The 24959-nt window shown below is 47.9% G+C and overlaps 1 protein-coding gene across 1 annotated transcript in view; it reads left to right on the top strand.

Annotated features, from left to right (window-relative positions):
- Nucleotides 1–24959, top strand: part of LOC119463589 (uncharacterized) — a 76447-nt gene that overhangs the window by 468 nt on the left and 51020 nt on the right. Inside the window, exons 2-4 of the mRNA XM_037724418.2 lie at nucleotides 4772–4838; nucleotides 14474–14622; nucleotides 22084–22142. Of these exons, the coding sequence (XP_037580346.1) occupies nucleotides 4772–4838; nucleotides 14474–14622; nucleotides 22084–22142 (275 nt within the window). The remainder of the gene's footprint in view (nucleotides 1–4771; nucleotides 4839–14473; nucleotides 14623–22083; nucleotides 22143–24959) is intronic.

Here is a 24959-nt window from a genome sequence, read left to right as displayed (position 1 = left end):
CTATTTCAAGACATGTTCCGGATTGCAGACGCTCTCTTTAATTATGAACCTATAATTCACTCAACTGTCAAAGAACCTTTGCTTTTTGTGCTGCTTGTAAAGAAATATCGCTTGTGCTGTTGCGAGTCTTCTTAAACGTAAAAGTGACATTAAAAAATACAGTAGAACCTTGGGTTTTCCCAAATATAACCTGACTGAAGTATGGCCGCCTTCACGCCAACATCCCATTCGCATAACACTTTGCCTGGTTGCTCTATTCAGTAGCATTTCAGGGGTCCTGCTGTGGTAAATGCACAGTAAAAAAAAGAAAAATTTATGGCTGCATCAGCAAATTCGACATTTGTACTACCAGAAAGGCTGGTGTTGCTGTAAGGGGAATCGCGACGAAAGACAACACAATGAAAAGAAAGCGTGAACTTCTCATGAGTTCATGAGATTAACAGAGTGCTTGCTAAAGACTAGGTGGTAGTTTATCCAAGCAGGGGGTTTCCTTTTATTCCAAAGGAACCAATGATTCAAACTATTGAGTACTGAGGACTTTTTCTAAGCAAAGACGCTTCAGGACGTGTATTTCATGTGTGAAATTCAAAAGAGGGACAGTTTGCCTGTCTTTGGGTAGGGAAGGCGTCTTTGCACATTCGATGAGGTCATGTATATATTCTCTAGTTTGTGAAAAGTAAGCAATTGATAGTTTGTGATTGGTGTTCGGTGTTTGTGTACTGGCTCCAGTCTGGTCCTTTCATTGTTTTCACGCACAAATTTTAGTACGCATCTCCTGGCATGTAAATGTGCATTGAGTGTTAGTGCTTTAGGCAGTCTTACCTAAGTGTACTTTAGTGGCACTTTAAAATAAGCTAGATTGATAGAGTATGTGTGAGGATTACCAAATATGCCACAATCATTAGTCAGAGCTTTTCAAGCCAGAACTGACATAGAAATGGAAGATTGGTGACTGTTTTAGTGTTGGTGTTCTTTCATGAAAGTGCCTTAGATGAAAAAGACCCTGAATTCTGTGCTGTCATACGTACATCGTGGGCCTTGTGGCCGAAGCGAAAAATTAAAAATGGAGAAATTTGGCCCACATTTTCATGACTAACCGACGTCACCATTTATTTCACTTATTACGCTTTATGGACGGTGTTGCTATATTGAACACAAGAGCAAATAATTTTTTCTTGCAGTTTCAATTTTGAGTGCAGAGCTCTGTACTAAATGTCTTCAGCCAACATTTAATGGTAGGCAGCAAGCTCATGTCGGATTAGAGCAGCAACAGAGAATGAGGAAGGAGGTTGGTGCATGGTTTGCTTTCATTTTAGACCTTGATCAGAGGAGAAAGACCAATGTGAAATTCCTCGACTTTAACGGTATCGCACACTTAATGTAAAGGCATCGTACAACTGTATTAACATCCCGCAAGAACTGTCTGTACAAGTTCCAAACGAAGCCAGACATGGCTAAAGGTGAAGCTCATTTCCAGGGTTCTCGGCTTGGTATTGTCCACAGGCCCTATCGCTGAAAAAGTTTCTTAGAAAAATGTTTTTCTTTTAATTGAATATGCTTATTTTAATATTATGGGGTTTTACGTGCCAAAACCACAATTTGATTATGAGGCACGCACGCTGTAGTGGGGGACTCCGGAATAACTTGAAGCACCTCCGGTTGTTTTTGCATTTCGCCCCCATCGGGAAATGCAGCCGCCGTGGCTGGGATTCGATCCCGCGACCTCGTGCTTAGCAGCCCAACACCACAGCCACTAAGCAACCTACGGCGGGTTGAATATGCTTATATGTGTATATCACATGTATTGATGAAAAATAACCACTCCCTTCAGGTATTTGTCTTATCTTTAGAGGGTTGAAGGCACCAACTGGGGTATTGCATATATGCGGAGCACTAAACGAAAACAAAAGCTTAAATTTTTTCCTGCAAGGTATTAAGTACTGTGAGAAATTTAGAGCAACAAAGAAGTGAATAATTATACACTAATTTCTGTAAACATAACAAGCACATGAGGGAACCACTGTTCACGAAGACCTGCTTCAAATACTCGCCTGTTTCGTCGCTCCCACACCAGTGGAACTGTCTTCCTGTACAAACTCTAAATGGCAAAACTTGCTATTGCACGCTGCGTTGGGGGGTGGTTGAGAGCTCTCAGCAGGGGTGCTGGAGACAAGATAAGCGACATCAAAGATGTTTCGGTAGAGCGGGGCCACAGTGCCTTCTGACATGCCCTGGGGGACGTAACATTGCCCTCTGGATGCTGTAATTAGGTGTGACCCCCCGCAAAATCATTGCAAGAGCTGTTGCACTTGCCTTGGTGCTCACGTGCAACAGCAACGACAGTCCAGGGAGGTGGTTGCGAGAATGTTAGGGAGAAGAGAGAGAGGGGGCAGGGAATGGGTACAACCGGATTACCGGATAACGGGTGACTAACCTTACTCCTTTGTGCTTGTGGCAGTTCACCTAACATGACAGGGAAGAAAGCAAATGCGTCATCAGAAAGCATTGCTCATTTGGGCCCTCTTCAGTAAAGGAATGAGTAAATGAATGACACGCCTCTCTGTGTTCTATGTATTACGTGGACAAACGCAAGTGGTGCAGGCAAGGTAACATTTACCACCACGACGGTCGTATGTCGCCGTCATCACTGCCAAGTACCGTCAATGAACACAAACAGCACAGAAAGCTTCCCTTGCATCGACTCCCAGAGTGCATGGGATCGGCATATTTTCTCAACTCTTCTTTCAGGCACTTGCAAGGATGGCATTTGTATTGTGTTAGTGTACTTAAGTTGTAAATTTTGTTATTTCTGTCTATTGATGTTGTTAACTTGTTTTGTACGAATGGAACCATCTTTCAGTTCGTTTCAAATCTCAAAAATTTTTCTCTATCCTTGTTTCCTACTACAGTATAGTCCACTTATAACGTAACCGCTTATAGTGCAGGACCGGATATAGTGCGGTCTTTTCAGACTCCCGTTAATTTTACCATAGCGCTCCATGTATGCACGTATCGCTTATAGTGCAGTTGCGGGAAACGAAATACTGGTTACAGTGCGGCTACCTGGGAGTACGGAAGTGAGCGGAGACGGCGAACGCTCCGCTCAAACGGGCGCTCCAAGGTGCTCGAGGAAGAAAGAGAGATGAAGTGGAGGAGATAGGGCACGTGGTGCGAAGAACAACCATTGAGGCTGGAACCAGAATCTTGAGTGCGAGTCGTGAAATTCACAGTGTGCATGGCGAGCGAGGGCCACAAACTGCCAACGCCAGCCAATGCTTGCTTCACGATAACGGCAGTAAACGAAACTTGAGGGAACGGGCGGCGCCGGCACAGCACGGCCAAGGGTGCACGCGGAGACCGTGGATTGTGAGGAAGGAGGGCAGCAGGGAAGGGGATTTCGCCTCGGCAACTCCGCCGCTTCGGTGGCTCCCCTCGCCCTCCCTCACTTTCGACTGTCACCGTGCGTGCCCGCCGCCGTGCAGGCACCACCGCTCCAGCCGGCCCGCCGCCAGCTCCCCGAAGTTTCATTTTCTGCCGTTATCGGGAAGTGGGCATTTGCCGACGTGGGCAGTTTCGTTGGCTGGCCTGGGACAGCGCCACTGCTTCCCTCCGCGCCGTAGCCGCAACGTGCAAGGTCAACACGTGACTAGAAAGTAGAGGAAGCATAAAGGAGAAAGAAGGGTTCACTGCCATTTTCTACGTGTGGCTACGGTAGCGTGTCTAAATGTCGACACGTACACGCATCTTCCGGCGCAACGCAGAATCGGCAACCTTGCCATTTAAGAGAGGGTGAAACTTCCGCTGCATTTTTGTTTCTTTTTTTGTTTTGTTCGCGTGCGACATTGAGGCGTCTCTCCTAAGCTTTTACTCTATGGCAGTGCCGGAGCAATGCCGGTCGGAGATGCCGCTGCGGGATTTGGTTCGAATTAACGAGATTCAACTGTAAATTGAATGCAAACATTCCAGCCGCATTCCTCGACTGTCGCATACGCGTGGCGGCTCGGCGCACATGTTTTCCGTATGTGCGGGCCTTGAAAATTGTTGCTTTGGTTATAGTGCGGATATTCGCGATTCCGGTGATTTACGTTATAAGCGGTCTACACTGTACTTGCAAGGATAGTGTTTGTATCGTGTTACTGTTAGCAAGCTTTAAAAAATGCTGTATATACACATTAAAATGACCTGAACTTCATTTTCACCTAACCTTCCTTTTGAATGCCACGTAGCGAACATATGAAAATATTTTCTATTTCTTTTCTTCTGCCCTCTCTCTCTTAGGGCCTCTCAGTCTCATCCCCTCCCCCATGCACAGTAGCATGTAGGCGAATTTGCACACGCCGGCAGAATTCTTTGTGTTCCAATAAAGGGTGCTCTCTCCCTCACTGTATTGAAGCACTGATCCATTATTTTTATTATATTGTTTTGTCAATGTATTGTATAGATTAATTAGTTTGTTACTGTGCTCACCACTCCCATCTAGATCTGATAGTGGACTGACAGTATCTTCAAATAACAAGAACAACAGTGTTTAGGCAGTTATTTTTCAATGTAGTAGAGTTAAATATACATGAAGCACTTATGAAAAAAAAAAAAAAAACTTCAGAAAGGTATAAACTCACAGAAATGACACTCTTCGGCCAAATTATCTTTCCTGTTAAGCCGGTGAAATGCGGATGACATTTAGGGAAGTATAGCTTTACCTGTATAGACTCGTTTAATCTTTCTTTTTAGTGCCCTTTAAAATAACTTTTTTTGATATTTTTCTTCACAGAGGACACTCTTGGAGCAGCTTAAAGAGCCATCTACACAGTTGCCCGTGTCTGGAGATGTCACAGAAGGTTCGTGAAATTCCATGCTAGAAGTACTTTTTCTTTCCCAGCTCCGTGCTCATTTTATTGGTTCATTGGAATTGGTGAACTTTTAATTTGGACATCCAAAGCTTTTATTGTTATGCCACTTTTGCTTTTCTTTTAAATCCGAATATGAGCTTTTGCCATGTTTCGTTTGTCTTTTATGTATAAACTTGGGTACAGCTCAAGGAAAAGGGATTCGAGCTCACTGATTGCACCAGGGACCAGTTCTAAATACACCAGTTCCTGAAGGACTAGGTCCTAAAATGACTGAGGAATTCGTCCCTGTAGGGACCACAAACTAACTTGGAGTAAGCTCGAATAGATTATCCTTGCAGCAGAACAGATGTACCACTTTCACTGCAGGCAGTGCTGTGTTAAGCCAATGAATATCAATGGTGTCAAATTCGTGTCTGCTTTTCGAGCCATTTTCACGTATTACTGGCTGCGATACAGTAGAGCTGCTGCCACAACCAGTGTGCCTCTGGTGCATTTACTTCTTGTTTCCCATCCACTGTGAAAGCCAACTGCATTAAACTTTTTTACTCCGTAAAAAGCATAGTTTCAGATAATATAGATATAAGCAGCCTCCACAAAGAATCTTGCGTTCTGTTTTTGAATTGATGAAAGGCTACTAAAACAGATATTGCTGATACCGACGTCAAAATATGTGCCAACCCTATCACTCGACGGAAATCATTTATAACCAGTGCAGCGACTCGGCATGGCCTAAGAGATTCGGCAGTGCCCTTAGCAAGTTGAAAATTTTGGAGGCCATGGTCTAGGATTTGTATCACAATTGCTAAACCACTGCGTGCATGCTTTGTCTGCTTACGTGCTCCTTAAAGGCTCTTCAACAAAGCTTATCACATCGACATGGGTCACAGTAGATGCGGGACTGCGTAGGTATCGCCGTTCGAAAAAAATCTTTGATGCCGACTTGGAGCACTGGGTATATCTTGGGTTGTTCGTTCTCGGGTTTTATATTTTTTTAAATTGGGGGGTAGAAATTGGGTGCTCTTTTTCAAGCTGATAATCGGGGAGAAATCTGGTCTTTTGTGGAACCATTCTGAAATTCATTTTTTTTTTCGGGTTAAATTGACCAAGTAATAAATGTACCAAGTAATACATTACATTTTTTTTTCTTTTCTTTTTTTAATCGGAGGGTATCACGAGCTCCTTAACGCTACAGCGTTAAAAACTAGGCATCCGTTTCAAGCTGGTAATTGGGAGGACATCAGGGTTTCCTAGCAAATACTCCTCAGTTCGGCATTTGTTTGGACATTAATAAGCAGTAATGACAGTAAAAAGCATTGACAACTTCTAGGAAATCGCATGTGGTTCTGGAATTCGGGGAGAAATCGGGTTTACCCTGATACTCCTGAAATATGTTCGGGATATAAAAATCGGGTTTTACCCAAAAACGAACAACCCTAGGTATATCCTACTCAGTCTGTGTGGGTCTGCAGTAGACCTCTTAGATGCCAAATTTGGTCGCTGGGTATGTGCCAGTAGGTGCTCGCCGCTCTCCATTGGGCATCTTTGACGCCAGCATTTGGTAACTAGGTGTGTGCCATATGGAATGTACCGCTCTACAGGTGACGAAAAATATCCCTTAAATTTATCCGATGCTTAGCGAAATTGAACCTACGTCGCAAGGGTTCCTGAAGGGCAGCAACCTGACACTTTAGCAGGCTGCGCCCCAAATGCGCTGGTTATGTGCCGCTTTTTAAAGAATGCCTTTTATGCAAGGCTTTAGTGAACTGCGCTACGAATTCACCAAGTATGTGCCAGTGGGAGTGCGGCAAGCGAGGGAACCATTCTCAGGACTCACAGGCGCCAGCGCACCACGATTCTTGTATCGGAGGCCACGTGCAGACTTCTTGGCAGTGCCCCTAGATGGTGCAGCCTGTCCAGCAAGAAGCACTAGAGAGGAGCCTGGTTGCCGCATGATGCGTTACTATACCCGACGACAATTTTCTGTGGCAGCAGAGCCAAAGCTACACGCACGAGCGTGCACGTGCGGCGCTTCTGCACTTGTGTTGCTACGCCAAGTAGTGTCGACAAAAACATTTTGCTGCGGTTTACAGGAACAGGAAAACCTGACATGCCGCACAAGGACACCAGAAAGCTAGGAACAGCAAGAAATGGAAATCATTTTTCCTAAGCAAGCATATTATTTGTTATGAAATCATTTTATTGCGATAGCAATTATATGGACACTTCAACTGGATTTCTGCCGTCGGCGTCGCCGTAGCCGTCGCCGTGAGGTTCCGTATAGATTCCAAGGGCGATAAAATCGTCGCCGCGCGCCGTATGCGCGAGCAAAAGCGCGCGGGGGACGCGCGCTATCACGGAGGGCAAACGCACGGCGGAAAGCAAACGCGACCGTCCCGCGAAAGGCCGTTGGGGTATGGGAGGCGGGGCGGCGCTGTGCTCCGGCGCCAAAGGCGTATCTTACCATTCAATCTCCCACGCGAAAGCAAGAAACGGGAAGAGGGAGGGGGGGGGGCAGCTTTTCCTCGGCCAACAACTTCTCTGCCCGGCGGTCGCCCGCACCGTCTCTTATCTCCACACGGCTGTGACCTTTGTATGGGCTGTGCATTTGCCGCTCAGTTTCTGTTGAAGCGATAGACCGCGCGAACTTGTGCTTGCTGCCAGCGTTTTGACAGTCGTTGGCTGCGGTCATTCAGTGTGATCTATTCATGTTTGCTTGTGCGCGCTGACACCATGATTGTTAATTCAGTTAGTAAGCCAATGTGTCCAAGTTTATGCAGCCGATAAAACTACTATCCCTACTCCGAATAGCGCTCTACTAATTTGCTATCGCAATCGATGCTTCGCCTTTCGGGCGAAACTGCGACATTTTTTTTTTTGAACAAAAAATTTAAAATAATAATTGGTACGGTTTGTTTAATGCTACGGGGGGGGGGGGGCTTCCAGTGCTTACATTCGCGGACTACGTGCAGATGTGCAGTAAAAAGTGTGTCCTTCAGCTCCGTAGCTTCGGCTGCACTGCCACAGAAAGTTGTTGCAGGTTACTAAGCATTCACATGCATTGGCGCACCGTGCATTGTTGGGACTCGGCTTGTATTTGGGCCGGTGATCCTCCAGCCACAGGAATGAGTACGTCCGGGAGTAGGATCGATAGAAAAAAGGCTTTATTCTACATATTTACAGTGGCTCCAAATATGGAAGCCCACTCCATGGGAGAGCACTTTGAAAGTCTCAGCTCACTGCATGTCTGAGCACATATCAGAACACATCAGGACACACACAGCACTCAAGGTGTCGGCTTATAAAACGTTCATCTTCCCTTTGAGAATCGGATGACCTTGGTGCGGACAATATTGTTTACAGAACTCCGCCTCTAATGTTGCACCTTCAAAGCAAGGGCGAGGCAATCTGGAAACAGGGGATTCACACTCCTCCTAAGAAAGTCGTCTCCTTGGTTTATATCTCTCAGTGACGTTCGTCTTTCCAGGGTCGGGAGAGTGACCTTCGCGCTGGCCCCCGCGTCCACGAAGGGTGGCAGTTGTGGTCGCTTCATGAGCTTCTTTGTCATCGCATCCCAGCTGTTGTCGTGCCGCGTCGCCAGGTAGGCGGCCGCTGATGAAGGGGGTAGCATCGCGGGAAACACAAACGATGCGCACTGCCGATTTGGGGTGCTTGTTTGCCCGTCAACGTCGGTGTCGGGCACTGTCGCTGTCTGGGCGACGCTGATGAAAGGGCCTGCCTCGATGGGAAATAATCAAAGAATGCGCCTGGCCGATTCGGGACGCAACAGCATTTTAGAGCCCATGCGGCGGCAGTGCTGAATGGAAGTGACTGTCATTAGGGAAGCTCGAAAGAGGACTTCCGCTGCTCTGCATGCCTCGTACATAACACGTTTCTTTGGTGGCAATACGTTGTGTCGCTATATTGATTCAAGGCTATACATTCCCGTGAACACTCATCGTGAGATGGGTTCTGCCAATGTTTTTTTTATTTTGGTTTATTGGGGATAACGAAATATTGAATGGTGGAAAACCTTGCCTTGAGGTGTGGCTTCACAGCATTGTGCGCCGCTGAAGCTGCACTGCTGTGAAGCCACGCCTCAAACCGAAAGATGCATATACTTGCACCTCAACTTTACTGTTAAATTTTTAGTGCAGGTAATACGTGCAGAAATACAGTAGATAGATAGATAGACGGACATCCCCCAGAAAGTGCATGAACACCTTAAGAATGCTAATCACATCAACATCTGGCAGAACCAATCTCGCAATGAATGTCTACATTACTGCGCTTAGCATTGAAGCAATGCATCTACACACCGTATTGCAGTCGCCGACATGCACCATGTATAAGCCATGTATGGAGCGGGGATGCTCTCTTACACTTCCCTCGGGGCATGCTGTACCATCTAGCACTGACATAGCGAAGTCCCTTTGTGGTGCGTGCGTGAATCCATATTCACACAAGATTGAATGTTTATCATGTAGATTGAGCTTTGCCCACCACCAGAGTAATATACACAATATTTTGTCATTCAAAAGCAGCACAAATGCAGTGGCACATTCTCAGTGGCCCTAATTGTTGTCGAAGAGGTTCATCGAAGTGCAGAACATATCCAATTACACCTGGCTAGTCGGACAGTAGAACTTGCTCTTGGCCTAGTCAGGGGTGCAACAGCTGCGCCAATGTTGCCATTGTTATACAATTTCGTATTTTTGCTCTGAGCTGCGCCAAAACCGCGATATACGTTTAAATTGTGCCACGCTGCGCCAAAACGCCCGACCGGCCGCAAAATTTCTCGGTTACGCTAGTTTTAGCGGGAAATAAAGGCCGCATTGGCAACTTGCAGCTTGACACGCCATTACAGTACCAGTAGCGCAGACGAGATCCAAACTGGAGTGCCCAGACGAGCCGTTGGTGGGTTTGGAGGTGGGCGCCGAAGAATATTTTTGCTGCTGGTTGCAGTGTGATGTGTTGTATATGCAGTAAAATCTCGCGGAGACGCAGAGTGCACGTTGCTTGCAGTAACGAAAGCAGTTCGCCATTGCCGCGTTTACTCAAGGTCCTCGCCGTATCTGTGCACGCGGTCACGAGCTGAGCGGGTACGAATACTGAACTGGAAACTCGCTTGTACTGTATAGCAAGCGACCCTGCACTAACAGCGTGAGCTTTGTAGGCGACGCAATGCACAAAACTAGCTAAGGGTTCGGTTCCACGCGGCAATAGGCACTGCGGTAATGAAACGGTGCCGATTTTTGCTGTACACCGCCAAAACCCCAAAGGATTGTCAAACAGTTGCTGCATGTTTCGACTAGCACCAGAACGACGCGACATATCATCAGACAAAAACCCAAAAGGGAACCACTCGCGAAGAAATGCATGTGTACTTTCCACATGTTTGGCAGAAAAAGTTGTGTGCAGTGCACTGTTGGGGCATGATCGAGGTCGTTTTTCGGAGCGCGCATTCAATTTCGCCGGGCGTGGCCTAGGTCAACAGTGCACGGCGAAACTGAACGCGCGCTCCGAACAACGATCTCCGATCGCGCCTCTGCCCTCACCTACGCTGCTAATGTGAATTACCGTATATCCAATTCGCATAATGAACGCACTTTCTTTTTTCCCCAGAAATCCAATGCATTTATTATGTGGGGTAATTTTTATGGCGTTTTATGAGTAAGCATTCTTTGTGAAACTGCTCCAAATTTGGGATTTAGTGCTCCAAAACGGTGCTTTTTTTTCGCCTGTAACCTGCTCCAAATTTGGATTTTCCTGCTCCAAAAATTGCTCCAAATCCTATTTTGGCTGCTGCACCACTGACTAGTTGGTGTTTGCCGAGTGACACAAGTCGGCATAAAAGATATTCATTGAAGAGCGGAATGTAAGTAGTGGCACACACCAAGCAACACAGGTTGGCATGAAATGGTTTAACTGATGATTGGCACATATGCAATGTCACATGCCCCTGACCCAAGTTGGCCCGGCGATTGGTTTCAAAACTTGGTTCCCTCACCACAGCAGCGAGATGCTCTGATCACTGGACAATTTACTACCCAGTGACCCAAGTTGGCAGGAAGACAGTTGGAGACATCGGCAGACAGCCAGAAAGCCCCCAGAGATGGGTCCACATCTCGAAAGAGGGCCCAATAGAGATTTCAGCTGTTGTCTCTGGGCGCCTCTTGTCCAACCACAGACGGCCTTGTAGACGAGCATCTGCCGCGGCTGTGGGAGGCAAGTGCTGCCGCCGGGTACCTACCGGTAAAATAGGTACAAGCGCGCTCCCGGCCTGGTGCTCGGCCATTATGGGACCTGAACGCTTGGAAAGGGGTGTTTGACCTCAACCCGAAGGTGCTCCCACCTCAATAGGTGCTTGGGGCGCCACATGGGAAATGACCGCCATGGGAGCGGCCCAGACACCACCACTTTTTCCGTGCTCATGTTGGTTTCGACGGGAATTCAGGGTGCAGGCTCCTTTCCCAAGCGTATCACCCCTGAAGGAAGCCGAACGCCAGGGCGGGGTATGCTTGTACCCTTTTGAACCAGTGGGTGCCTGGCGGCGGTGGGAATCGAACCCACAGCCTCCCGCAGCCGAGGCGGGCGTTCTACCACTAGGCCACGGCTGCGGTGATTTTCGCCGTCGGTGTTGCCACCCTGAGGATCCATACAAAGTCCAAGGGCGATAAAATCATCGCCGCGCGCCCGCCGTATGTGCGAGTGACAGGGCGCGGGGGACGCGCGCTTTCATGGAGAGCGAACGCGCGGCGGAGCGTAAACGCGACTTACTCCCTCTTGCGAAAGACCGTGGGGGTATGGGAGGGAGGGAGGGGGGGGGGCGACTTCTACTCTTCTAACAACTGCGTACTTAGCGCTGGAGCGGTTTCTCGTGCGCACCGTATCTTGAAAGCTTGAAAGCGATCTCCAGACGGCTCTGACCTTTTGTATGCGCTGTGCTCTCGCCGCTCAGTTTCCGTTGAAGCGATAGACCGCACGAACCATCGCTCGCTTCGCTCGTGCGCACTGACACCACGCGTGTTAATTCTGTGAGTTTTTTTTCTCTCAAGTTTCGGTTGCTATTTTTAACGTGGCGTGTACACTGAGCAGGTGTCTCGGAGACCCATGTCTCAGTGATCGGCGCTACCTCCTGTACCTTCGCGAGAGCTAAGCGGTGCGAAGCTCGTTTCTTGGATCACCATGGCGAACTCCGTTGGCGGAGATCGCCAACGCGGTGACGTTCGTGTCGACTGTACACGGAGACGATGTCATTGCTGCGCAATTCCAAGCAAGGCGATCCCCTCCAAGCGTAGTATGAGGCAGGGCATTATTAGAGATTTTTTTAAGCCGCACTAATAACTTTTTTTTTTCGGCAGAACGAGTTTTCCGGTTTATTTTTCAGTCCCCACGAGCTCGAAAAATCGGTTGGCGACTGTACGGAACGCCCTAACCTAACCGCCGCACGTTGCTACTAGCCGGAAACTTCGAATTATCCGAATAGAGCCGCGCGGGCCATTCAAATTATCCAGTAGAATTTGCATTGAGAATGACGGGACCGCTCAAATTCTTCGAATTAACCGAAATTTCGAATTAACCGAGTTCGAATTATCGAGGTTTTACTGTATTCTCTGCATGATTCCTGACATTGTTTGCATCAGTTATAAAAGTTTGCAGTCGTAGCTTCTTTGACTTCGAGCCATTTGGGAAGTGCATATGTGTGGTGTGTATGCAGCGTTGATTATAACCTTGTTGAAAAAAAAAAAAACCCCTTAGCCTTGCACTCGGCTGTGCAACACTTCAAACAGCGAAGCTAGGCTATCGTAGCCCAGCATTTTCCGGAAGTGCGTGCAAACTTTTCATCTTATTACTCAAGATAATAATTTCTTTTCACGTGTCTCGGACTTACCTCCGTCACTGGCCGTTGCATAGCGCAGCTTGCAACACTGACACTGCGTTCCAAGAGACCCACTCTGTGAATGCGTCTGTCTCTCATAGCGTGCAAAACCTCTTCACTTCGCAGAGCACGAGTGTACGAACGCGCCAGCTGTGCACGAAGACGACGACACTCGAACGCAATCATATGGTTCGCATAAATGCATACTCTGAAAGCGTAGCTGTATAGCCTAGTGGTTACAACGCTTGCCTTGGCAGCGGGGGTACGGGGGTTCGAATCCCGCCTCGGCAGGAAAGTTTATTTTATTTTATTTCTTGGTAGTCTCTTGCTACACACCACAAATTACTGCTGGCTTAAACAGCTTCGCTGTTAAAAATTCAGAGCCCTTCCACTACTGTGAAGATGGAAGCCAGCGAAGCTGTGGCTATGGTGGGCCTGCTATAGTGAATATTGCCCCCAAGATGAGAATGGGCGTATCGTCGTTGGGCATCACCCAACCGAACATGTCTATCATGAACGTTTCGATGTCTTTCATAGGCGTTGCAGGGGGAACGTATACACAGTCGCGATCACCGTACTGTCAAAGCATTTTATTTAAGATGGCTACGCCTATTGCGGCGCGCACACAAGTGCTCACGTGGCCAGGGTGTTCTATGTCACGTAATGAAGAAGCAATCGTAAGATACGGCAAAAACCGCGGTATAACGCACACCTTTTTACAATCCCGAGTTTGATATGCCCCCAATCCGGCATTTTCATACGACTCCACGAGGTGGTGCCGAGGCGGAAGGACGCTTGGTGGCGCAACCCACCACCTCGTTTCGAAGGGGATGCTCGTAGCATTCATCCATCTATCCAGCAAAAAAGGAGCGTCGCCGGCCTAGCCTCGCTAGCCTCCCAGCAGGGCTCAACTCTAGTCGGGCACAGCTTCCAGCAGGCTTGCCGCATTAGCCTAGCAGCCGGGCCCAACTCTACTCAGGGGGGAAGCGGCAAAGAAGGTCGACTGGCGCAAGAGAAAAGAGATAGTGGGGGCTCAGCCGGCCGGGAGAGAGGAGGGGCTATGCGCTCAAAAAGACAATGCTCGAGCAAATGCTGATGATGATCGTTTTTTCTACATGCGAGCACGATCCTGCGGAACCTAGCCCTTAACAGCTTCGCTGTAATATTAACTATTCCATGTCCAGTAGGCTTCAAAAGCACCTATCCAACCATTGAAAATAACACCTGGTGCAAAACATTGGTGGGGGGGGGGGAAAATGAAAGAAGTGAACCTGCTACGTACAACAGCATACAGACACCGAGCAAAAACACCCAACCGAAGGAGGACCTTTCCACTCGTATTACTGAAACATTGCGCACCTTTTATTTTGAAATCTGCAGCACTATTCCAATCAGAAGTGTTTCAAGATGTAGGCAACATGTTTTTAATATAATTACTTTCATCAAGGCCTTTGCTGTTGGTGCACTATCTTGGTCTACACAATTGTGTACACAGCGCCTTAAAGGTTAATGTTACGGCTAACATTTTTCGTTCCATCAGTCCTTGTGCAGTCTCTTTCACTTCTTTTCAAGCATCTTTGTTATACTCCAAGTTTCGGCCCCATAGTTTAGTACTGACAGAAGCACTAATTGTATACTTTTGAAGAAAGGGCAATAACTTGTATGGAAGGTGGCAGCATTACTTGCTTAAGTGCCTAATGGATCTGAAATCACTATTTTGGCTCCTTCCTGTTGTACCATGCAGTGGAGGAATGGCGACCAGTCAACCGGCGTGCCCGCTTCCTGGCAGGCCTGGTGCAGCGCCTATGCTGCCAGTATCGGTGGCAGGCGGCAGCTGGGGCCCTGGAGGTTCTTCTGGCTGGGCACTACCCAGCCGACCAGTTCTTATACAAGGTACCTATTGAACATAAAACTGGCTCGCACCTGCCTTTCCACTGTGGTTTGTGTGGCCATGTACTGCTGTTTTAGAGGGCATTTGTATGCTCAGAAGCCATGATACAACGGTACTGAAGCTTACGGACGCATATTTAGTGAAGAAGAGGGGTTACATGTATAAACATTCCTTCTGTTTCATAGTGTGTTGGGTTGCAGATACAGTATAGTCCACTTATAACGTAACCGCTTGTAGTGCAGGACCGGATATAGTGCGGTCTTTTCAGACTCCCGTTAATTTTCCCATAGCGCTCCATGTATACACGTATCGCTTATAGTGCAGTTGCGTGAAACGAAATACTGGTTACAGTGCGGCTACCTGGGAGTACGGAAGTGAGCGGAGACGGCGAACGCTCCGCTCAAACGGGCGCTCCAAGGTGCTCGAGGAAGAAAGAGAGATGAAGTGGAGGAGATAGGGCACGTGGTGCGAACGAACAGCCAGTGAGGCTGGGACCAGAATTTTGAGTGCGAGTCGTGAAATATCACAGCGTGCATGGAGAGCGAGGGCCACGAAACTGCCAACGCCGGCCAACGCTCGCTTCACGATAATGGCAGTAAACGAAACTTCTTCAAGGAGCGGGCGGCGCCGGCACAGCACGGCCAAGGGCGCACGCGGAGACCGTGGATATTGAGGAGCGAGGGCGGCAGGGAAGCGGATTTCGCCTCGGCAACTCCGCCGCTTCGGTGGCTCCCCTCGCCCTCCCCCACTTTCGACTGTCACCGTGCGCACCCACCGCCGTGCAGGTGCCACCGCTTCAGCTGGCCCGGCGCCAGCTCCCCGAAGTTTCATTTTCTGCCGTTATCAGGAAGCGGGCGTTTGCCGGCTTGGGCAGTTTCGTTGGCCGGCCTGGGACAGCGCCGCTGCTTCCCTCTGCGCCGTAGCCGCAGCGTGCAAGAAGGTCAACACGTGACTAGAAAGTAAAGGAAGCATAAAGAAGAAGGGTTCACTGCCATTTTCTACGCGTGGCTACGGTAGCGTGGCTGAGACGTCGGCATGTACACACATGTTCCAGTGCAACACAGAATCGGCGATCTTGCCATTTGAGAGAGGGTGAAATTTCTGCCACGTTGTTTTTTTTTTCTTTTTTTTTTTTGTTTGCGTGCGACATTGAGGGGTCTCTCCTAAGCTTTTACTCTATGGTGGTGCCGGAGCAATGTCGTTTGGAGGCGCCGCGGCGTGAATTATTTTAAATTAACGAGATTCTACTGTAAATTGAATGCAAACGTTCTACCCGCATTCCTCGACTGTCGCACACGCGTGGCGGCTCAGTGCGCATGTTTTGCATATGGGTGGGCCTTGAAAATTGTTGCTTTGGTTATAGTGCGGTACCGCTTACAGTGCGTATATTTGCGACTCCGGCGACTTACGTTATAAGCTGTCTACACTGTATTAATTTTGGTGCTTTCACTGGATCTGCGCATCAAAGCAGTTTATAGAGTGGAATCTCCTTGATGCGATCTTTACTGGAACTGGAAAATAAAGCATATCATCCAAAAATCGTATCATCCAACGTATTATTCAACAGTGATTCCACTCCTGCGCCAACTGCACCAAAGTGCGCCAATTGGGATTTACTGCGCCATGCTGATACAATCGACGAAAATTGCGCCTAACTGCGCCAAACAGTCTCGAATTTGACGGCGTCTATTGCCAATTGCACCACCGGGGAATTAAAACGTTCAACGCGACGATAGGGCGAGCCTTAGTTGCAACTTAAGCTGCAAACAGGAGACGAGAAAGCTGTAGCGCGTACGTCCCAATTAAGGTCACTGGAACCTGGAAAGTGCCGCAGCCCGTTTCTCTTAGCCGCCGCGCCGCCGATTGGTCAGTTGCCGTCAGATGATCACTTTCCACTATAGATGGCGGATCTAAGCCGCGCCGCAGGAGATAAGCAGACAGACATCGCTTGCACATGCCGCGCGTACGAGTCATCAACGAGGTCAGATTTTGCATCTTGTATAATTTAGTGTATATGTATACTTTCGTAGACTTAAAACGAAAGGAAATGCCCGGGTGCAGCACGTTCGGGTGCAGCAACCGCCGGGAGTCCGGGAAAGACCTTTTCGCGATACCAGTTAAGCGGAAAGAGCGACAGCAAGCGCCGTGCTACCGGATAAGGAGCGACAAGTTCACTCCCACTTGGTGAACTTGTTGATATCGCAAAGCTGAGAAGCTCCTTGCGGTAGTTCATCGAACTCCATGCCATAATGTGATGGAAAAGCTTCTTCGCGCATTTGCTTTGAAGACTGCGGTTTGCCTTGAGTAAACAAAGCGAGGGGATGCTCAGAAATATGCAGAACCGAGCAAAATGTGGCTCGACGAGCGACGGAATACGGGCGGCTGTGTCAAAAATAACAAAGTGTAGTGAGAAAACCACTGCAATAAAGATCGATCGACCTGTCAATGTTGAAATTTAAATTTAGATTTTCTCGTGTGTTGTTTAAAACAACACGAACATGACCTGGTTAATTCTGTTTTAGCATCCCTTTTCTTGTAGTGTAGTCAGGGACCGTTTATTTTCGTAGAAATAGATCTGTATGAAACATTTCGTGCGCGGTTAAATCAGTAGCCACGTTAGAAAGCGATAATATCCACGCGTATAAACGATTTTGTGGCAGCGCTTGATACCTAGTCATCCGAAAAAAAAAATCTTGTGTGACACACGAGCATCGGGATCGCTTTGCGTTTAGAACAGGTGGCGCACAGTTGAATGCTTCACTTTCCGAGTGCAGTAGCCGACCGATTTTCCGGACTTCGCGGGGACTGAAAAATCGAGCAGTCCGAAAAACCGAACAGTCCAAAAAACTCCCCCCCCCCCCCCCCCCCCAAGAGAAAACAAATTATGAGGCTTAGGGTGGCTTAAGAAAAATGTCGCACTTTCGCCCAAAAGGCGGAGCATCGATTGCAATAGCCAATTAATAGACATCGATATGAAGTAAGGATGTTAGTTTTATCGGCCGTATAAAGTTGTAAATATGCGCTTACTAACTAAATAAGCACGGTGTCACGCGCGCACATGTTACATGCACACATCTCGCTCGATGACTGCGGGCATATTGACCTTCGCGCGAAGCTGTCTATTCTCTCGCTTCAACGCGAACGTCGAAAAAAAAAAAAAACGGCGCATACGAAGCTAGTGGCACTCGGCGCACGCCCTTTGTACCCATCGCAGATCGCGGGCGCACACTTCGGCCACATAGCAGATCGCTTTCAAGATACGGTGCCTGTGCGGCAGCTTTGTCGGCGGCCGCAAGAGCAGAATGCAACTCCCCACCGTCTCCGCCGTTTCTCCCCGTGCCCCGCGAGCGAACGAAGTCCCGCGCGCCGCCGGCCGCCTTCCTCTCACGCGTGCGTGAGAATAAATTGCGGTTTCTGGCTGACCCTCACAAGCTTTCACCCGCACACAGCGTACGGACCGAAAAAAAAAAGAAAAAGCAAGGCCAGCTTTTTAGAACGTTTTGTCGGCCAAGGAAGAGCGGGCATGGCCTCGGAGACGAGGGGATAGCGTGCGTCTACTGATCTTGAAGGCTATACAGGGGGCACTGGAAGCCAAGCCAGCGGAAAATCAATCCAACATGGCGGCCTCCAAGATCGGGTAGCGTGGCTCAGAGCGAGCGATTTAGTTCGGAAAATCGAACATTGGCTCCTAGATTCATCCGAAAAATCGCTCGCGAAAATGCATTAGCTCTATGGGAATCCTGCCAGTACATCTATGAAGTACGGAATATCCAACAAGTCCGAATTTTTGGAGTCCGAAAAATTCGTCGGCTACTGTACTTGTAATTTACATCGTATCTAGCTAAACAAAATGCGGTTTTGGTTGTAGATTTCACAGGGCCCACTGCGGCAGCCATCGTGCTGTTCTTCACTGTAGCAAGCCTAGCAAACCCGAGGAAGAGCTGCTCGTCTTTTCCGCGCAGTGTTGCCTGCGCTCGCTCCGGCGGTTGCGGTACTTTCAAAGTTCCAGGTTCCAGTGACTTTAGTAGTGCCACGCACGGCGCCGACGCAGCGTCTGCCTTGCAAGGCGGCTCGACGGCAAAGTGCGGTTTCTGCCGAGGCTCGCGGCTTCAAGGTTAATTGGCGATTCATCGGCGGACGTTATCTAATCCGGAAACGCAGCTAGTAGCTTGTTTGAAGCGCAGCATGACGTGGTTATAATAACTGCGTGCCGCCAATGTGTCCATGATTTCTGTTTCTGGATATTACCGATGACATCTGGGAAAACTAGCAATATATGAAATGATATCAATTTGTGTCTGTGTGTGTCGCATGCACACAAGTGCATTTTGTTCTCCACGAGATCTGCAATAGATGGAAATGTTTACGAAGCTTCTCGTGAGAACATAAGAATTATTTAGGTAATTGAATGTAAATTGCAACTCGCTTTTTCGGAATACTTCAGGATGTGAAAAATCAGCTGCTCCAAGCTGCTCCAAAATGCCAAATTGCCTGCTCCAAAGTGCTCCAAAATGAAATTTCTGATGCTCCAAAAATTGCTCCAAATCATAAGTCCGCAGTAGCATCACTGATTCAACCAAATTGTATAATCGTGAAAAGAAAGAAAAAAACTTATCATCCCAAAAAGCGTATTATGCAGAATCCTATCAGCGAGGTTCCGGCATGTTCGTCATGTAAAATTAGTGGCGAAGTGTTGCTTTTTCTATTTGTTTCTTCTCTCTTTCACTTAACTTTTGTGCCACAATCATTCACTCCCATCATGATCATTGGGATATTTTGGTCATTAGTGAGCCTGGGAAAGTATGTTGCGTTATACAAATTTAAGGGACTGTAAAGGCGAGCAACAAGTCAAGGAGAAGTGCAAGATCACTTTCACAGTGTAAGATCACGATCACAGTGCAAGACATGATGTGCACGATGCAACCGCAGACAAAGGATGAAAGGCACGATGGAGACTAGCGCTGACTTCCATTTTTCTGACTTCCAAGTAAACTTAGGCCACAGTGTAAGGTCATGCTTTCACGAACTAAAATTAGTTGCAAGCTGGTGCTCTTTCTGTCCATTCCTTATTTCTTTCACTTACTTTTTGCACCACAAGCATTGAGACAAATGTTAAGACTCAAGTGTTAAGACTCAAGTGTTAAGACTCAAGTGTTAAGACTCAAGTGTTAAGACTCAAGTGTTAAGACTCAAGTGTTAAGACTCAAGTGTTAAGACTCAAGTGTTAAGACTCAAGTGTTAAGACTCAAATGTTAAGACTCAAATGTTAAGTCTCGCGTGTTAAGACTCGCGTGTCAAGACTCGCGTTTAAAACTCGCATGTTAAGACTCGCATGTTAAGACTCGCGTGTTAAAGGGATACGGACACAAAAGTTGGCCAGTGGTTTTTTGAGTCGGAAGAAAAGTTCAACTGTTGAAAATGACGAATACAACAAGCTGCTTTCAAAACAAAGAACAAGAAACGCCTTTTTTTTGCGATTTTCTGTTGCACCTTGCTTCCAAGCGGCCGCCGGCAGAAGCTGAAATTTGACGTCATAACACCCACCCACCCGCGTGCGCGCACGGCCAAGGTCGGCCACAGTCGTCGCAGCGTTTCCGGGGGCGTCGGTCACTTGCAGCGTTTGTTTAACCTCTTTCGGCAATCTTCGCACGTGGGCTGTCGGAAACATTATGGGCGTCGGTCCCTTGCAGCGTTTGTTTAACCTCTTTCGGCAATCTTCGCACGTGGGCTGTCGGAAACATTATCCCCGTTGGCGTCCCACGCATGTGGTGCATCTTACATGCGCCATCCCACGGTTGTTGCTTGGTATTGACGCGTTCGTCGCGGCGGAAGGAAATGCCCAGACATTGCTGTTACAACAGCATCGTTGGTCGTGACACGCCATTGCACACACTTCCCAGAGACGAGAATGTGCATAAACTTATGATACCAGCCTGTCAGTCATCACGGCCAGCCTGGAAACCTCTAAAAAATGACTTCAATTGCGCGGACCACTTCGTTGACGATGATTATGTGACCAGCCCAGCTGTGCTGAAAAGCCTCGGCATGCCGCTCAAAAGGCAATGCCTAAAGCCTGACGCTGTGCCATCGGTCTTCTCACGAAAACGCAAGGCAGAAACGATCAGCGGCGCGTTTGAAAAGAGGAGGCGGAGAGATGTCGGTACTGTTTTCGTTCACTTGCAGCCTTCTTGAGCAGTGTGAGGGCGAGGCTGGGGCTAGATGCCCGAGGCTGGGCATGAAGGCAGTGTTGTCTTTAAAAATGTTGGCAAAGCATAGTAAAACAATACAAGGCTAGAGCGCGCGAGCGCGACTCACAAGATCGGTCCTACGTGGCAGCGGGGCAGACACACACACAGCTCTACTTCGCATCAGGATAAAAGCGGGGAAACTGGGGAGAACGCCAAACAGGTGCTGTCATCTGTCGGGTGGCTGGCAAAGTGGACGTGAGAATCTCGGAGGTACTGATACCTCGCAGCAGTTGCTCACACCGACGGCATAAACAGTCATCCACACAGTGCTGAAGTACCCTGCAGCTGCCTCGCCTGCGTGCGCTCTTGAAAAAGCAAGTTTACAGAGGAAATAAATAATTGTTGCACAAGTGTCTGGTGCAGAGTGAAATCTTCGCGCTACGGTTCGCGAAAACCTGACCGGCACTTCCACGGCCGCCTGCTGTTCTTCGTCGCTAGACGCGTAAGGCTCGTAACCGTAAGCAGTAATATTTCTTGCCAAATTGGAATGGTCCTCGTCTTCAGACGTGTACTCATCGCTGGTAGAGGCACCAGAACTCGAATTCATGCTTGCGATGGCGGCGGCGGCGCGCTTCGAATGACCACGGCCGGCCGACTGGCTATCAGACGAGGGTGTCGTGACGTCACGCATTCCAACTTCTGCAGGTCGGGCGGCGAGGCGCATATTCACAAAAACGCCAAAAATAAAGCCATCGGCTCAAAAATGAGCTAAGTGACTACTGCTTTTCGGTGTAAACACACACTGAGGATTCATTTTCAGCATTTTTGTTAAATTTTCAGATTTTGTGTCCGTATCCCTTTAAGACTGAAGTGTTAAGGCTCAGGTGTTAAGGCTCAGGTGTTAAGGCTCAGGTTTTAAGGCTCAGGTTTTAAGGCTCAGGTGTTAAGGCTCAGGTGTTAAGGCTCAGGTGTTGGGACTCGGCTGTTGGGACTCAAGTGTTGAGATCTAGTCCTAGTAGTCAGTGTACTCGGATGGGGGGGGGGGGGGGGGGGGCTGGCTGATGCAATGCTTATGACACCAACACGTGCCACTCAGAGGATCCAGTTAATTTCTTCCTCTTGACACAAGCACTGGCCCACTCGGCAGACCAGATAGCCTTGGCGGCTTTTGTGCAACCTTTCGGAGGCTGCACATCATTTGATGATCATTCCGAGGACTCTTCGTAAATTGACATTGCTGTTGTTGCTTTCCTTATCTTTTGTTCTTTCCCTCAGGCGGGTATGCTGCTGCATGAAAACCTGGCCTCACCAGAGAAGATGAACTTCTTCATAAGGTATATGCCTTGGCATGCAGACCACTTAGTCAGTGTCAGTCTCTTGGTCACATGCATGTAAGTTACATGTACAGTTGAATCCACTTATAACGATCCCAGATATAACGACATATCAGCCATAACGACCACATTTCAGTGCTCTTACTATTACCGACCCTCCCTATGGAAACTGCTTCCAGATATAACGAACATTTTTTAAAACGCTGTACAGCTACAATGAACGTTTGAAACCCGGTCATGGTAAAAAGGACACTCACGAAGTGTGAAAGCATGTAAGTGTAACGAAACTGGGCGCACGGCAGCGCGCGCCCCACTTCAGTCCAACTGCGACATTGATACGCCTTCGAGATAAGCGAGTAACTGCATTGCACGGATTTCGGAAGCCGCGAAGCAGTTCATGTGTTCTCAAAGCACATCTCCAGGGTGGAGGCGTGCTGCGTACAGCTTAAACAGCATGGCGCGGGGTGTGGGCTAGTACGATGTCGGATGCCACAACGGGCGTCACTCTCGTTTTTGTGCAATTGTCTTTGCGGCACCATGTGCTGCAAAGACTGTTCAACGATTTGGAATGACCATGTATGTCTTTTCACCTTGGGAACAATGGCCACTCAAGCGTTCCTGTCGACGCAGCCCGAGTCGGCGAGAACGCTGCACCACATGCTGCCGCCATACAATGTTGCAAAGGGCACTCTTACAGTCTAGTCAGGTTTAGCTATTCATGCATTGGATATCGATAGTTTTCTCTTAGTTATTGCTCTGTCAGCTGGGATGTTTTAATGCGGGGAACATACCGTATTTAATCTAGGCCGACTCCGATTCTAAGCCGACCCCCCAAAGTCCGAAGCCAGAAAAAAACAAAAAAACTTCAATGTAGGCCGAACAAAAAAGCGAGGACACGGTTCACAAAATGAAAACGGCATTTATTGAATATGAACGTGCCGAGCTCATTCTACGTCATCATCGCTGCTTAGCCTTGTTTCTATCTTCCTTATCAAGCGCATTAGAGATGCTGCACTTTTTGAAGGAGTGCACTATCAAAGTTCCTGGGTAAAGTCATCCTCCTTGCAGTGCAAGCAGAAAGCATATTCCGTTGCCTCCTCCAATGGGAGACGTTTTTCTCATCGATGCTGAAGTCCTGCCCGGCTTGAACGTTAGATGATGCCTCTGCGGCTAGCACAACTGTTCGTTAGAAAGCGGCACTATAGTGGCATCGCCTGTTTGGTGCCATTACGATAACGCCACGCCACACACCGATGCTACACCATACCGATACTACTGATACGACACAGGTCAAAATGGCAATGTCGCTCGTGTACTTCAGTTTGCTACTGGCGCGGCTAGTAGTGCCTGTGATACTGACTTTTCTAGATGGTGCTAACTATGCATCATATTTATCAGTTTGAGCTAAAAGCTGGCGCGTTTTTCAATATCGTCGAATCTAAGCCAACCCTAGAGTGTCGTATATGATTATTTGAAAAAAAACTGTCGGCCTAGATTCTAATAAATACGGTATTTTTTAAAAATGTGTCGATGATGTATCGGTTCAGTATTGAATGTTGAGTAAAAGCCATTCGAATTTTTGTTTTTTGTGTTTACCAGAAATAAAAAATTGCAATTAACAATGAAATTTGACTCTAAAAATTTGCTCCAAAACAGACTTGCACTGCCTCAAAACAGCATTATTCCAGCTCCCTGAGCTGCTCCAAAAGGCTTAAGCCCGCTTTCACCCCTGATACAGTCATGTCCCGCTGGTAGTAAAATAGATCACAAGCTCCCGAATAAAAAATGGCGGCTGCACTTGCAGTTTCGAAGTGACAGGGGATCAGAACCGGGCACCGTTTTGAAAGGGCTACATGACGCCGCATTTCGTTCTTTAGACAGATGTTTCTAACGGAACTTTGCAGCTAGGTGTAGGAATGCACCGGGAAACAAAAATGACTCTGAAAATCTGGTTTTTGGACCAAAGGGCTCTCAAATTGTAACTGCTGACGGCAGCTTCACTGCTGTTAATTTGGATCATTTTTAAGGGCGAGTTCTTATATAATGAACTACTGATATACACCCACTTTCCACGGAACTATCCAGTTCGTTATAAACAGGTTTGACTGTAGTGTGTATGAGTCTCTCACATGATCTATGTGTTGTGGAGGCAGCTCATTATTACATAGAGAGGCCTACCTACCTAACTGAGGATTACTGGCCCGGCACCTCAGGATTCCTTGAAAAAGGTGCCAAAGACAAGAGTTTGGTCAAGATAAAGTGATAGGTCAGTGAGGCAAGGTGTCATAAATGTCACTTCTAGCTAGGACAGAGCTTGTACAAGAGAGAAAAAGAGTAAATGTACAGTCGAGAGCAAAAGTTTGGGGACCAGAGGTGCCGCAAAAAAAATTTTTCTTCGCAGCCTAGGAATAAAGGCTGAAGTCAAGTGGTACTGTCTACGTGGGGCTGCTCGAGTAATGTCTTGCATTAACACAATTTCACGTTGCACGGCTGTGCAAGAAGAAATGAATTTTTTTGCTTATGCCGTCATCTCTAAACTTTTGCTCATGACTGTACAATAGGTGTGGTACGGGCCCCATGAAAATGCTGTACTGGCTCTCATGCCATGACAATACAATAAGTAAAACTGATGGTTGGGTAAGTTGGTAAGGGTTCATTTCTTTTAAACAGCGCCACAGAAAAGCGTGAACACGAAATGACACTACAACCAAGCTTTCGTAGTGTCATTCTGTGGTCATGTTTTTCTATGGCGCTGTTGAACACGTGTGTTCATAACTGGTAAAAGCGTATCCTGCCACTGAGCTCTGCCTTCTTTTG

The sequence above is a fragment of the Dermacentor silvarum genome, chromosome 9 (genome assembly GCF_013339745.2).
Source record: "Dermacentor silvarum isolate Dsil-2018 chromosome 9, BIME_Dsil_1.4, whole genome shotgun sequence".
Taxonomy (NCBI): Eukaryota; Metazoa; Arthropoda; class Arachnida; order Ixodida; family Ixodidae; genus Dermacentor; species Dermacentor silvarum.
This window is presented reverse-complemented; position numbering and strand designations above follow the sequence as displayed.